Source organism: Pleuronectes platessa, chromosome 23 (assembly GCF_947347685.1).
Source record: "Pleuronectes platessa chromosome 23, fPlePla1.1, whole genome shotgun sequence".
In the NCBI taxonomy this organism is placed as follows: Eukaryota; Metazoa; Chordata; class Actinopteri; order Pleuronectiformes; family Pleuronectidae; genus Pleuronectes; species Pleuronectes platessa.
This window is the reverse complement of record NC_070648.1, coordinates 12,601,112-12,617,496: the sequence shown is the minus strand read 5'-3', so window position 1 is coordinate 12,617,496 and position 16,385 is coordinate 12,601,112. Positions and strand designations below refer to the sequence as shown.

General features: G+C 42.5%; 1 protein-coding gene across 1 annotated transcript in view; it reads right to left on the bottom strand.

Moving 5' to 3' along the window:
- Positions 1 to 16,385, bottom strand: part of nrxn2b (neurexin 2b) — a 605,543-nt gene that overhangs the window by 27,462 nt on the left and 561,696 nt on the right. The window contains exons 19-20 of the mRNA XM_053415562.1: positions 15,508 to 15,679; positions 3,309 to 3,398 (exon numbers count right to left, since the gene is read on the bottom strand). Coding sequence (XP_053271537.1) covers positions 3,309 to 3,398; positions 15,508 to 15,679 — 262 coding nt within the window. The remainder of the gene's footprint in view (positions 1 to 3,308; positions 3,399 to 15,507; positions 15,680 to 16,385) is intronic.

The window sequence follows — 16,385 nt, the reverse complement described above, 5'->3', positions numbered from 1 at the left end:
TTGCTCCCTGTAATGGCTGCCGTTTTGGATTTAGTCAGCAGGCACTGAGTTGGCCAGAGAGGCTCACTCTGATCTGCCTCACACACAGTAGAGGAGATGGGCTGAGGGCTTCAGAACGGCATGCAGTGACACAGCTTTCTTTGGGGACACTGCTGGCCCAATGCCATTATACCCTGGTGTGACTAACAGACTGATTTGTATGAGTGATGCGAGTGATTTGTCTACTTATTTTGCGTCTTTCCACACATGCACAAAATGGTGTACACGTCTTGAGATTGGCAGTATGTGGAGTTTTCCCATGCTTTTTGAGTTCAGTCAGACAACTAAATTACACCGATTTAGTGTTTGGCGTCTAGGCTCCAACTTAATCACTCCCCCATATGATTACACAGGAATGATGAGAGTGATGAGCAAATACTTGTAACCCCCCGTTGGAGCCTGCAGGTGGATGCTGGGATGGTGGAGGGGCTGAAGTAACTGGTGGCAATACTGCAGCAGCAGTGCATGCAAGAGAGGTTGATGGGAAATGTCTCTCTGGTTAAATAGACCACCTGATAAGGTGGGTGTGTATTATAGATGGTTGTGGAGAGTGAGGTATGTCACATGATGTATGTCACATGATTGGCGCAGCGCAGCTCGAGCTGCCTGCCAGAACTAGCTCGCCGGCGTCGCCACATTTTTGCATATTCTAGGAAACATTGATAAGACTGTGAGAGGAGACCTGTGGGGCTGATGGTTTGTGCGCTCTGGTCAAGGGGTTTTTAACATGTTAAAACCCTGTGAGGCATCATGGTAGGAGAATCATCAAACATTAGACACAAAAACACTGGTAACACAACTGGGACCATTTGTATACATCTATTACAAGAGGTCTCGGCCAAGTAAAGTAAAATAAAAATTGAAAAATAATTGAATGATCCAGTCTGCTAACCACACACAACAGTCAATAACCCTCATTCAAGTGCTCACACACGGTTCACCAAAATGAGCAAATATACACAAAAATACATCCAAACCATTCCTGAGTGGTGAAAACAATAAATGTTAAAGGGACCTTTCTTCAAATACATTCTGTTTCAATGAACCAGAGGTCCGTCATTTTTTAATTTGGTTATTTGCTGTTTTAACCCTCTGAGTTTTTGCAGTACGTGAAGCAAAGGGTGGACGTTGCTTGGAGTTTTTTTTTTCTTTAGTGGAAGTTAGACATTTGTTAGCTTTTTGTTTAGTTTTTCGTCCCGAGCGATGGTCGCAACCTGTCCAAGTTCTTCCAAATACTGACGTCCAGGTCCAATTGCATTCAGACGTTAAAACATAATTTATAACATGGTTATAACTGAGGGCTCTCTGAATTTGTCACCAGCAGGGCGAAGCCGGAGGGTTGATCAAATTGTTTCAATCAAGGCTTGCAGGGGAAAGTGGGAAGTCATGAGAGAAGCCCTCAGTGGTTAGTGTGGGTGGAGTTCGATTTGCTGTTAGGTGGTTAGATTCTGCTTAGACGCTTCTTTGTGTTAATTTCTAGCTGCTTCCTTCTCAAAGCAACAAACAGCTTTAACCCTTTGAGCTCGGAAATGGCTGTTAATCCCCCTCATTATCTAGAGTTATACACTCTTTCTGTCTTTCCCAAACCACTTTGCCTCTTCAGTCCATGACGTGTGTCTGATTTTTGATGGAAGGAATCCAATCAGATAAACAAATAAGCAGTCCTGCACGTTGTTCTGAAGACGCACGCTGATCAAAGCTGTCACTTGAGGTCTGATTGAGATTATTTGTTCATGTGATCTTCCTGCCTCATCTAAAGGATTGGATGCAGGCTCATTTCAAACTATAGAAGAAAGAGAATAATTCATTCGCTTTCAATCTCATTCTCTTTATAGTTTAATGGCATGTACAAATCATTTCATAAGCGGGTAAGTCATTTTTTATGGATCCAGTTTTTCATTCAACTTTAATCTCCATCGCCTTTTTCATTCTGATTTGTGTCCTAACTACCCTGAGTAGTAGTGCACTCCTCAATGCAAAGGAGGTGAGAAAAGTGAGAACACAGGAGCCGCAAATGAATGCGGGATTGTTTTGTCTCCATGTAATAAATATACAAGGACCTCATTTATCTTCTTATCTGTTAGATGAATAGTTCATTTTGCTGTCGGAAACCAATCTTTATTATCGTCATCTGTTTAGTATTTGTTTATGATACAGATTCAGAGAAGCCCCTGAAGCTAAATGGCTAAAGCTTAGAACTTCTAACTCATAGTGATTTTAGCAGATCTCTGAATCCAATCAAAAACTTTCAGTTCTGGACATTCTGATAATCTCCATCAAAAACCATCCGTTGGTTAATCATCATAATTATCATCCTTATATTTTGGTTATATTCTTCTAACTTGTGCTGCATGTTCTCATAACTCTTTGTTAATCTTAAACTACCTGAGTTCACCATTTGCAAAGTGCATGAGAATTAAATGTCTTGCTGAAACAAAGACATCAGCTCCATTTCTGTCTTGATTTATTCCTCGTTTGTTTTAAAGAATCAACCACCTTCAGCAACAGAAACACAAGCCACATGACAAAGACAAAGGGGTCGGGACATTCGGCACTCAAAGGGTTAAAGACTCATCACTTTGATGGGACCATATTCGACACTGAGAACACTAGTTATGTTTGATGGGCAGAAAACTGCGCCCACACGCTGCAATAAATGTAGACTGATCACTGACCAAACACTTCAACAGTCCCTTTAACTTTTAGTGACTTTCATGGGGGAATTCTTTCTTCTTGGAAATCCAGGGATTGTGACAGGTCATACAGTGTTTGTTTGTTTTCAAGACTGAAAATTAAATAAAGTCAATGCAAGTTCACATTCAGCCAACAAAAGACAAGGGAAAAGCATATGGAATCAATATTCTATTTAAATGTGGTCAGGTTATTCGGGGGTTATGTTGGGTTATTTGGAGGTTAATCCTCTGAAGAGATGCAGACCCAGTTTAAGGTGCTTTACATGTGGTCCCCTGGTTATCTACACACCAATGCTATAAAATGGTGGTATTGCTCAAAGGTATTTGCTGGCATTTGTCTAGAATGCCAGCAACAGCACAGTGAACATCAAGTGCAAATCGATTATTGGATTATGATGTATAGGCCAATCACAATTGGGCCTGTTAAGTATTTAGTAGATTAAAGGGGACCAACAGTTCTGTTAAAGAGCCAAATCGCAATCACCCTTGTTGTGTGGCACTGCACCTCCTCCAGAGTGGTGGTTAACGGTAGGTTAGGCGGTTAGATCATTAGTGGAGTTAAAGGGATTTTATTACCTTTGTCGAGTAGCCACTCATCAACTACCCGACCGAGTCGGTATGGGATTCTTTGTCTAGCAATAGCCAGGCGCTCATTATCAAAGTTCCCTTTAAGAAATTTGGAGAAGACAAATTAATAGAGGTCACAAAAAATCTGGAAGTTGAAAGGTTAGAGGTTAGAAGGGCAACATGGCAAATGTTTAGCAAGTTATGTTCTTTAAATCAGCTTTATTTAGGACAGGAAGAACTTGAGTATGTGTTTTTAGGCTGGTTGGTTTGGTTAGACAAGTTAAAAGCATTCTAGTTACATTTAGTTTAAATGATTTTAAAATGTACTAAAAAGTTAAACAGATTTATGAATTATTTAGATAAAGCATAATTACACTTGTAGAAGAGATAACTTCCGCAAAGTGAATACACTTTAGAAACACATTAGCGGTAATTAAGTAAATTAAGCTAGAGTTGCACAGAACCAGCAATCATTGAACAACACACTTAGTACACTGTAAATGAATAAAGCAGGAAAAGACACATCAATGTCAGCAATAAAGCATTGTTATTTCACATGAGCGTCAGATAATCACACAGTAGTAAAACACATTTCATGGTTGTTTCAAGGAAGACATACTTTAGTTCCCACTGCACACAAAGAGTCGCTGATTAGGAAATCACTACCTCGCAAATCCGACAACAGGATGGCATTCTGCCCGTGGAGCATCACTTCACTTTGAATCCGACTTTTCCAATTCACCTAAAGCCAAAAGGACTTAGTGAAACTGTCTGCACTCTGTTTTTCTCAGGGTCTTTTCTCTCCCTTATGCATTAATTGAGCACTTCTCAGTGGCACTCGGCAATTAGCATCACTTCATCAGCGAGTCAAAGAAGTTCCATCGTTGCTGTGCAAACTTATTATCCCGCACTTCACTTCAATCAACCTCTGGGTCGTACTGAGCACATCTCCAACACCGCCAACAGAGGGGAGGTGAGGGCTGGTGGTGGCCAGGCTGGGGGTTTGATGAAGTCTAAAGTGGTTACGATGTCAGAGACTTAATTAGGAGTTATTGTGTATGTCTAAAAGGAATCTCCAAAGATTACAGGCTAAAAATAAGACCGCTATGTTGGCATAGTGATTCCCAGAAAAATGGGGTCAGGGAATCCCCAGGCGTCCTTGAGGAGCGCCAACGAATACAGAACATATTTAATATATTATTTCTATAATTTACAGGAAACTATTTCATTTAAAACACAACACAATAAATCTAACAATTTTTTTTTTTCACTTTTCGCATACAAGGAGATGCAATTCAACTTTTAAGGTCTATTCACACAGCCAATGTCATCATATCCCTTCATTACCCACGAATAGCACCACAGCACGACAGTCCAAGTTCCGATTGCATAACCAAGCCAATGGAGCCAAGTACCCTACTGTGGTAAAGCAGACGTTTCTGTAATGACCTAATGCCGTGATTTCACTCTCATTCCCCAGTGAACATTATCTTTAAAGTCTCAGCCTGACTTTGAGTCTGCTTTAGTGGTTCTGTTACCATATGAAATGTTAAGGAGCCATAAGGTTCGACAATGGCTGCAGAGATTATCTGCAGGGAGAATAGTCGTAGTCAGAGACTGAGGGAGGGCTTGGGAGCAAAGTCTAAACAGCAAACAGGAGAGCTCTGAAGTAAATCCTGCATCCTAATTAGTATACTTTGATTTTGCTCCCTTCGCTGCTCTGTGCTGCTGCAGTGATCTAAAATAGACCACCTCTCCTTTCTGCAGTACCTACTTCCACTCCCCAGGGGTCTCTCTACCCACGCCTGCCTGCGCAATAATGGCTCACACGCACTGAGGAGCTCAGTGTACATGAAAATACATAGTTGTTTGTGCATGGAGAGAAAAGCTACATTGAAAAAATATAATGACAAGTGAAAAAGAGGAAGAAAAGCGGAGATAAGAAAGAAAGCAGGAATGAATAGCAGACAGCAGATGGATGGAGGAGCATATAGAGGGCGAGCAGGTTAGACATGGAAGAGAACGTGGTTCCAATGTACGGTAACATCTGACTCAGTGTTATTCATATGCTGCACCTGGAACTCTCTGCTCATCTGGGCGAGATAACTGACTCAGAAAGGCAAAGATAGAAAACGAAGCAGTGAAGCTCTTCCTGGATGTTTTGATCTTTGAATAATCTATAATTGGTGGTAATGGCGCTTTTTACTGCCTGCAATAATGCCGGAATAAGCCCTGCAGGGGATGTGAAAAAACTAAAAGGTGGAGCAATTTAAAGGTGATCAAAATAACAACAAACAAAGAGAAATATAGTGGGAGGCAGGGAGATGAATCAGGGCTGTGATTCTATTTTCACATCTGCTACCTCATCTTCTAACTTTGTCTGAATCACATTGAGGCAGCCGCTTCCAGTAACTTAATACTATGAAGGATCCATTTGATCATCCAAATACTGGTTGATAATGAGTAATAACTACTTCTCTCCCCAGTGGCAATTGTTAGGTATTGCAGTAAGGAAACTGCTTCTCCAATGGTCTCACATTCCTTTCCTCTGTGCCTCCTCTGAGGAATAGTTCCTTCCTCTCTTACTTCTATTCTGCTTTCCTTAATCCCTTTTCCTTGTCTTACTCACTTTATCCTTCGAGCCTGCTTCTTCCCCTCTAACCGCTCTTCTTCTCAGCCTGTCCTTCCCTTGTTCTCAAACAATCCTTCATCCACAGTTCATTCTTAACCTTCTGCCAAAGTCCATTTCCCATTATTTCTTCTATAGCCTTTACTCTTTCCTTCCTCCATCCACTATGTCCTATTCCCTCTCTTCTTGCACAGTTTTACCTTTTATTTCTCAATTTACCTTCAGTTTCTAACTTCCTCCTTTTCCCTTTGCACCAATTACTTTTCTTTATTGTCAATTCTTTCTTCCTCCTTCCCTCTTCCCTCCATCCTTCTTCCCAGCCGAGTAACACGGTGAGTTTAGTGGTGGGAGATTAAATGCATTACAATGTAATGCAGGCATTGCCCTCCATTACTCCACACAGTCATACTAAGTGCTTGGATAGGAGAGCTTTAAATGCTAAGAGAGACATGTATATGTGCAGTATGTAATATGTATATGTATGTTCTTTCCCTGGCAAACACAGGATAGAAGAATCTACATCATCAACCCCAATAATCACTGAGGATTCAACACACAATGGTTTTGTATCTATTCAATAAAAAAACATAAGGTAAAGCAAACTGAGGAAGTGATAGAAGTAATACAAATCATGGAAACCATAATGTAATTTTGGCAGCCACCCTCACACAAATTAATGTAGAGATACAGGAAAAAATAATGCCATAAAGTTCTGTTGGACAGCTTTTGTATCTCCACCGCAGTGTCAGAAAATGTAAATTCCTCCCTGTCCCGCTTGTTTGTTTGCATCTGCTCGACTGGGATCCTTGGAGAAATAAGTCATTCTGAGTGAACCAGAGAAACGTCTCCCCTCTCGCTCGTCTCCACACCAGCTGAAGCCTGCTCTGCATGAGAATGGGGGGATAGATTAAACATCTGGGCCCTTCTCTTCTCCCTCACTGCCTTTATCGCACTGGCTCCTCTCCCAAGACTATTCCCCTTGCTTGATATGAAAGACGGCAAAACAATGCAATCGGACCTGGCGCTCAAGGAAATCTGATATACAAGAGAGAAATATAAACTAGTAAATCAAAACGTGCCTCTAAGCTATTGAGGAAAATATTTGGTCTTTGATAGCCTAGCGTGACTTAAGGACTCAGGTGGCTGCAGTCAGTTTACATGGAGACTCATGTTCCCTTAATGGTGCGCTGCACTCAATCACTTCTATAGAGGAGGATCTTCGTCAAGTCTGAGAGAAGAACCCTGATTTTGCCACAGCCATGTGACTCAAAGTGATGGGTGGAGCTTACCAGAGATGCATCTGGTTGCATTATGGGAAATGTAAGATACAGTATTTTTGTAGCATTATCAATATTAATGATTTCTCGTAATCTTCTTCATGAATTTCAAAATCTATTCAGAGTTGCCTGTTAAAATTAAATCTCACAATCTGAATAAACTCTTATCCTTAATGTGAAAAATAAGCATAATGATGAATATCTGTAGCATACTGAGTCGTATTACTGGTAACATATGGAGAAAAAGCTTGTTTATTTTAAATATAGAGCAAACTGATAACTAATCTTACACGAGGTGTAGGACAAGGTATGGATCACAAACCAGCAGACAGAGGGCATGTCCCAGGCTGCTCCACACTTACTTACACTAATCACGTTTGTTTGCCAAGCCAACAAGCCTCTGGACGCCCTAAGGTGCAGACTGTCCACCTTGAAACACTCTCTCCTCTCTTGAAGACAGAAAACTGTCTTTTCATCTCTTAAACCCCCCGAGTTTGGAGCCCGGAGCATTGGCTACATCAACAGATATGATGTGCCTGTGTCCGGGGTGGGCATCACAGCTGCTGTGCTAGGGGCAGGGCAAGGACTCACTGACTGACTGGCACCTCTGGGAGACAGAAGGCAAGGTGGAGGTCGGAGCGAGAGAACTTTGCACGAGCTGGGAGTGTAGAGTGTCAGATTTTTATGTCTGTCTGGGAGAGTCGGGCTCGAGTGTGCTGATAATCTAGCATATGAATCACACACTGTTCGGTCTTGCCCTCTGTCTCCTTCCGTATCGGTGCATGTGTGACCACATGTGAGCGCGTGTGTGGAGACTCTCCCAGGAGCCAACTGTATATCATGTAGCAGGCAGGCAGGCAGCCAGATGCCCTTGTACAGGATACACGCATTGGAAATCCATCCACAAGAATGGAGATTACATTGGAGACGACTGGCCACCAGCCATCTCACTCTCCCTCCCTCTCACAGAATCCGCTCTCTGTCAAACCAGCCTCATTCTGTTTTTCATTAGGTAACTTTAGATGGATTGCTCTCATATCCACTGGGTGTTTTTCAGAGCAGATGGTGAGAGGAAACCACTGCCCCATGTACTGTAACCCAATGCTACGAAATTCATCTCTGTTCTGAAATCCCAAAAGTCTTGTTTTCTTAAAAAGTCATACGGCATGATAGATAGTCAGCCTGTTTCACCAATCTAATGCTTCTTTGTTTCAATATTTTTTAGGGACTCAGTATTAACAGGATTACAGTAGTAAAATTAAGAACATTTTACATATCTAGGTTGTTTGAAGTTGAATTAATCTGCACAACCAGATCTGTTAACTTTAAGATGCTCAGAAAGGGATATAATTTACATAAGATGGCATTTCTTTGCAGCATTTTCCCTCTCCCAATTCTCTTAAGACAAAGATTGCAGGCAAGTTGTCTCTTTATGTGGAGCGTCAAAGGAAAAGAAAGCCATTTACCTCCTAACCAGACTCCTTTGTTCAATGTAAATACGTCGCCCACCGCTTGTGTTGGCATGCGTTTGAAAGAGATGAAATCGCACTGTTTTAACTACTCATCTTTCTCACTCATCTTTCATCTGTGCAGCAGTTATCAATCCAACAGCTCGTTTTCATTCGTTCTCCCCGCCACCTCTCACTTCGACGGGATCCTCACCACCTTTCATCTCGGCCACGGTGGATTTGTGCGAGGGTGGCTGCCAGAGTGAGCCAGAGAAAGCCCCCCCATCCCGACTCATGTGGAAATCAAAGTTGTCACTTCTCTAATTACCCAAAGCAATCTTTTCCCTCTCCTGCTCTGCACTACTTAGCCATTTCTCCCTCCATCTCTCGCTCTCTCCTCGTCAGTACTTTCTTCACCACTTCTCTGTTCTCTTCTCCTCCATCATCTCATAGCCACAGGCCAATAATTGGAGATACCTTCCAACTGTGCAAGATCCAATCAGAGGGAGTTGCAGCGCAGCAGAGGCCCAATAAGAACTCACAGAATGAAGTGGAGCTGTCACCAATGACAAGTGGCTGAGCAGGTTGACTTCATAACAGCTGCAGATTTTTTCTGCTGTTTAGTCCTGAATCGCGTAAAATAAAAATGATGACAAATGTCAGTCATGCACCACACAGTCTGGGGCCCAACTTCAAAAACTCCAGCTACTTACTCTACGAACTACTAGAGTTAATGAACGTGTTCATAATTTGTGTTTTAATTCAGCCTGATCAACTTGAAATGAGAACCCCTCAGCTACTTCAGGGTATCAGTGGTACCATTCAAACAGGAGCTCTCTTCTTCGGGACGGAACACTTTAGTCCTCGTGAGATAAAGCAGCAGAAGTGATCCCTGCATTAAAAAGTTGAAAAACCTGACACAGGCATAAAGAGGAAGAATAGGATGTAGTAATATCAAATATTTGGACAGTTGATTATTTTTTTGTAAACTGACGATCTTTGTGGTTTTGCAAAAGACAGCGAAGCCTTGCGCTCTGAGAGGTTCTGTGAATCATATGTCATTGGCTATCGTGGGTTTCTGCTCACTCGTCCAATCACTGTGCCTTTATACAACACAATTCTTAGTAAATATCTATCAGAAATAGAGAGGCTTTGATTCTGTTGGTGACATTTTGTAAATTCCTGTCAAACTACTTGTTAATCTAATATTAACTATGTATATACCAATAGTAGTTAATCACATATATCATATGGTTATCATAAAAAGTGTCATGGTTTGAAAAGCTGAATGTTTCTACATAAATGTATCTCCTCTGCAGTGGAGCAGAAATTAAAAGTAAGTTTGAACACTTGACATTGCTGCGGTATTCATTTAGTTGATGAGTGGGACTTTCATTGTGCTGCTGCAACACTGCAAACTATCAGGACTCTAAGTGCCATAGATTTCAGACACATGAGAATAACCTACAGCACACATAGGTGTCCCCGCTCAAATGAATGGGATGTCGGGGACATGAGGCCACACTGTGCTGTGTTCATCTCCCATCTCGCTCCTCTGACTCTCATCTTCTGCTTTGTGGGCATCAAACTCACTGCTTCCATATTTCTTGTGTGGAGGCCTGAGCTAGTGAAGTGAAATCTAGTCCATATGCCTCCAGCTATTTGTCTGACTGTGTTGTTTTGTACAAAGTGCATCCCTCTTCTGTCCTAATCCTGTTGGTCTCCCCTACTTTTAGCATTTTAACTGGCTCAGTTGAGTGCTTTCATATTGTTTTTGCCAAAGGGAAAAGGGAAACAGATCTTTTGGGCGCCCTCTACAATGTCTCTTTATCTTCCATGCTTATTCACGCTTGGTTTCCTTTCTCTCTGGGTGGGGAGGTGGCCAAGACAAAGATGGATATCTAGACAGAATAGGGACATAAAGGTCCAAGGGATGATACGGAAAGAGGTTAGCCAAGAGCTTTGTTGACTCCTTTTCTTAGACCAGTTGAGTAAGAAGATCTTAAAAGCTCCAGCCCTCTTCTCTGAGCTGTTTTCTCCCACACAATGATCTCCTCTCCTCCTTCACGAACCCACATTCCTCCCTACTTCCCTTTTTTTCTCTCTCTAATGGTCAGCCGCCACGCTGAGTGGATTTCTCTAAACGCCTTACAGAAAGAAAACAGGGAATGACAATAGCCCTCTCTTTGTACCTGGTCCATCTTTCCTCTCACTGATTTATGATCGGTAGTAAGCGGTGTGCTAGTCTGTTACAAATGAGCATTGACTTGTCGGAGTGCATTACAAGTACCAAGTCATTTGTGTGTTTGTTATGAAATTAATCCTGGCTTGTGGACGATGTAACAATATGTGTGTGCACTCTTTCATGTAAGGAGCGTGCATGTGCCGTTTCACGTTTATAGGGCCACTGTTCATGTAATCTTCCCTGCTGTGATGCAATCCAATTTGTGGAACGTGCAAATCCTCATCCATCACGGCAGAGACAGTGGTTAGCTTCCAGCATGCATACTGGATCTCGCCTCTCTTTTATTCCATCCAACACTCATCTCATCATTTTTCAGAAATGCATACCCGGCACTTGGTGAAGAGTGCTATTGCTTTTCATCTGCTCGATCTCCCTTGCTTCCACCCCTCATCCACCCAACCCCCCAAAACACCCCCAGCCTCCTCGGGCCCACCGCCACCCACTCCACTTTCTAATTCTAATTTTGCTCAGCCGCAGCCTTGTCAGAGACTAAATCAACGTGACAGTTTTATAGGAGATTTACTGTCAGGAAATACTGGCATGTGAGAAAGAAACAGTAAGTGTGGAAGAAAGACGGCACACTGTGTGCTCTCACTGGTCATAATGACACAGTTATGAGCCAGCAAAATATGTTAATCACAGCCAATATGGTGCGATGGTGACAACATAACTACGGCTGTAAAATGCTAAATGATTATCCAAAGCTCAGGGGGGCACTGCGATGAAGCCCAAATGCCAAGTGTGGTATAAACCCACAGGAAATGGACATATTTTTCCTGAAGCCCCCTTCTCACTAATTTACTGTGGCAAACTACTACAGTCACAAAAAATGGAAATGTGAGGCGATTTACTAAGAGACAAGATGATGATTAGAAGCCGAGTCGGCATTCACGCAACTACACCTACATATTGTTCACTGCACACATTCTCTCATACAAATGTAGATGGATATACTGCACATGTATATGCATACAAGGCAATAAAGATGATTAAACATATACATTTGTACACACACAGTCACATTAATATAAAATACACCAAGACCCTAACCCTAACCCACATTTCAATCATATAAGTACTCTCAAAAGTGCTATAGTAGCAAAACCTATGCAAATCAGCAAGGGTTCATTTTATTCCTCAGGAATTTGACTTTTCCTTTATAGAGGAAGAATGTGTTTTATCTTAACTTAAAAGCTTCACATTTGTGCTTTATTTAATGCCCATTGAGGTTACTGAATAACAACAGATAACACAGAAGCTAGAAAAGCCCAAAAGCAAAACTAAGGATACTCTTTTACTTTGTTCTGCATTCATTTCAGAGTCTGTATGGGTCAGAGGGGATTATCCCAACCTGGGCTACGTCCAGTTCTGTCAGCAGTACTGTCTTAAAAAAATATACCCTCTTTTGAAGTAATTCTCACTGGAATAAATATTACCTTATTTCTTCTAACAAGAGGAACCTGTGGTCTGGTAACACAACAACAAATAAGGCCTCAAAGCTTTCAAGCCAAAATTTAGGACACTGATGAGGCCGCTGTGTACTAGTGGTGTGTGCTTTTGATAATGATGCCCAAACTTTAGAAAACCTGAACTAAATATTCATCCTGGCTGTGGTATATAATTGAAAATAAACCAGCACAGTCTAAACAATTAGCAACATGGGGTCTGCTACCTTCGTCACAGCAGATGACCAGTAAATAAAGGGAATTGGGTGTGAAATGGTACAATTATGGTCCGTATGGCACTGCTGCTAACATCTGCCTGTTTGTCTGTGGCCAGGTTGAGGTGCTCAGTGTGACACAGGGCTGTTTTTATTGAGCCAGTCTGCCATTTTGGGAATGTGGAAGGCAGGGTGGGCCAATAACTGTTGCTGGAAGACCCACTGGGGACACCTGACACGCTGGATTAGTTGGTCGGTTGCTCCTCTGACACTTTTTGTCTGCTCTCTGTCCATCAAATGCATACATACACACACAAACAAAAGCACAACACGCGCACACAAACACATACGCGCTGTCGCACATAGCATCAGACACGGCCCGAAAGGGACTCCCTAAGGACTACAAACATCACTTCGTGGGACGTCAGGAGACGTGTTGCTTTGCCGATGAATGTGCCTGACCCGTGACGGCCATATTTGCTGTCAACATCCTGTCTCCCTCAATCATCACCTAGCTGTGGCCTTCTCTTTATAAGCCTGCTGCCGGGGCCTTATCGGAGGCTTTGTGCAGACAGCAATTCAAAAACATCTGAATCTGACACATCTTTTGGACTGTGGCCCTAATTATATTGTACAAAAATGTCAGAAAAGGATACACATAGATAACCCGTCTCCATGCTTCTTGTGCTAGATGAAAGATTTCAATTCTCTACAATTCTCATTCCTTTCCTCTGGGAACGTTTGCAATTCTTAAACCAGAACTAGACATATGTGGCACCTGTAACAACTAATAGAGAGCCCTGTTGGAAGTATCTTCCGGCCCAACTTCTTCTTTTTTATTTTCATCTGGCTATGTGGACACTGTAACATGTTCTCAATCGTATACTGGGAAATGCCAATGTTACTACGTAATATAAGCATCAAGAAAATGAATGAGGTTCTGAACACACTCCCAAATACTGAGCATGGAGTGTTTTGTCTCGTTTAGAGAATCAAAAGATGTCTGAATCTGGGTTAGAGAAACTGGTTTCAACAAGGGAGCTTCCCCATACTTATTTCTCCTTTCTACAAGATATAGCGTCACACTGTCTTGTTGCACAGTTCCTGTCTCAGTTAGGAAGTTGCAATCCCCACTTTCCTCGCTCCATCCCTGACTCACTCGCTCTCTCCCCTATGTATTCCTCCGCCCTTTTGTGCCTCAGCCTCATCCGAGGTTTTGCTTTCCTAATGTGTAACATCTCTGTTTCCCCAGGACGCCACCCCATCAGACGATGATGAGTACAGCCTTCAAAGCAGGTGCCGAAGCCATCAAAGCACGCACCAAAAAATGGTTTGAAAGGAACTAGTTCACATAAATGAATAAAAGCCATTCTACACCCCCCCCCTCCTCCTCTTCATCATCCATTTCCTTTCTTCATTTCCCGTAACCTCCTAAAACTTCACACAGGTTCCAGCCCCCTGCAGACAAACCCGAAACTCCTCAAGTAAACTAACAAACAACAACAAAATAACACTCTTCCATTCTTGATCAGCGGAGGAGAAGGAAATAAATGTTTGACTACGACAACAGCAGAAGCCAGAAGGGCGGAAGGTAGGAGGAATAAAAAGAATACATTATGGGCTGTGCATTTGCGTTTGTTGATGCAACAAAACGGATATGGACGATGTCGCTCACTTGCCAATGCTAACACGCTGCTGCATTGTCATCTTCTAAGCGCTTAGTGCTACTGTTGAGTGCCACTGTTGTTGAAGGCTCTTCTTTGACGTGTTTTCTATAGCGGAAAGAGGCTGTATTTACATCAACAACAACTGAAAAGAGTGATCTGTCAGGGCTCTTCCTCTTCGGTCTCACTGTGCTGATGGATTAGCAAGAGAAAACAATTCTCTCAATGCCAAAACATAGCGTCAAAATATGAGATCACTGCTGTGACAGAGGATGCCAAAGTCGCAGTGCTCCATGTCAACTAGAGTAAATATCACGGCCACATTAGCAGCACTCTCCCTTCCATTTTAAACAATGACAGTACATAGTGCTTTTAGACAACGGAGACGGAACACACTGACTCCAGGGAGGAAAGAAATGCAAAAGTCTGATGTTGAATGTGAGAAAAACTCAACTTCAGCAGGTTATTAATTTTCCACGTGATCATTAATACCTTACACCGGCAGGAGAGACTGGCTTCGCCTGGTATTCACCGAATGCAAATTCATGATTGGAGCACAAAATGTCTTCCTTAAAACAACCATGAACAGAGGGTAAACACAATGGAGAGAGAAATTAAGTGAGTGTTTCTGTACCACCAAAAATAGCCTCATCATTTGGGCCAAAATAGAATTCCATGATTATGGTTAAATAGCAAGCAGGGGAATTAGCACACTCCAAGCGGTGACTCATCGGGTGCTTGCCCTCATTTAAAGTGTGTATGTGTAATGATGTTGCATCAGTGTTTATCTTGGAGCCAAGGAATGTCTAAACACCTCCACATACTTTCCCAGTGTAAAGTGTTTCTTTGGTGATCATAGGATACAGAGGGAGCTCTGTATCCTATGCTCACCAAACAAACCTGACTGGCATATTCACGTTGTGCTGGCCCTGATTCAGTGCTGGCTTTCACAGTGCCAGGAGCTACAGTGAAAGACTAACTGCAGAGAGGTCGATGCTCTTAGACGGGAGATTGCTTGCCTGAGGAAACATGTTTTGCTCCTCCTGCTTTTTAGACCAGAACCTGACTTAATCACCTAGAATAATGCAGACACGCTCTAAATATGAATGCCATGATAAATAAACTGGAGCCCTTACAGAATGTTCTATAAAAATTATTTGAAGAGGCAGGTGGCACACTCAATAACATCCCTCTTTTTCTCTCCATTGTGTAAGCAAGTTTATCTGAGAATTCAAACTGTGAAGGCTTTAATCAAACATTGCCCAGATTCGGGACCTGTTCCTACCTGAGGGGAAACGTTCGATGACGGGCTGGTTGTCCACCTGTAGTGTGGCATTGCCACCACTGCGTGTGAAACGCACCACATGGTATTTGCCGTCGCTCACCATCACCGCGCTCTCCTCTATGATTATGTCGTCCGTTCCCACGTTGAAGATCACGCCGATCTTTCCCCGTTCCTACAGGCAGAAGACAGAAGATAACATTGTGAGGAGGGTGTAGCTAAATACAGTACAATCAAGAGTCCTTAACATTAAAAAAATTACACAAAACCAACTTTTCAGGGGAAATGCTTTTTCTGGGTTTAAAATTTTAAGTGATTTTGAGTCATTATAACATTCTGTATACAGCCTATCCCATGAAATCTGTCTTTCTTGCCTGCATCTTTAATGGTTAACAAAAAAATTAAGCACATAATCAATCCCACCAGGTCATTGGTCTATCATCCTGTTTCAGATGGAACATCAGATCTCCCTCACATCAGCCTCGTAAAGAACAAGCACTCACTGAGGACTCAGGCACCTTTAGAATTCATCAACCCAGTGACCCCCTCCCCTCTCCCATCTATTAGTGTTGACAGCTGCCCACTGATTCAAGTTTATTACAGTCAACCGCCTACTCTACTCTCATCTCCCGCCATCTCTCTGCTCTCTCTCTGTGGGTCCTGTCCTCAGTCCCAGGAAAGGTCAAAGTCATTTACAGAGTTACAGTGAGCAAGAGAGGCATAGAATGATGGGTGGGGGAGCGAGGAACAGACAGAGTACATATACCAGACAGCATCATTATAGACAAATTCTCTGTCCGCCAGTAAATCTTCTGTCGCTGTTTAGTTCTGCACACCCAGAAGACCCTGCTGCCCAACCCGGAACACTTCCTGGTCGTCAC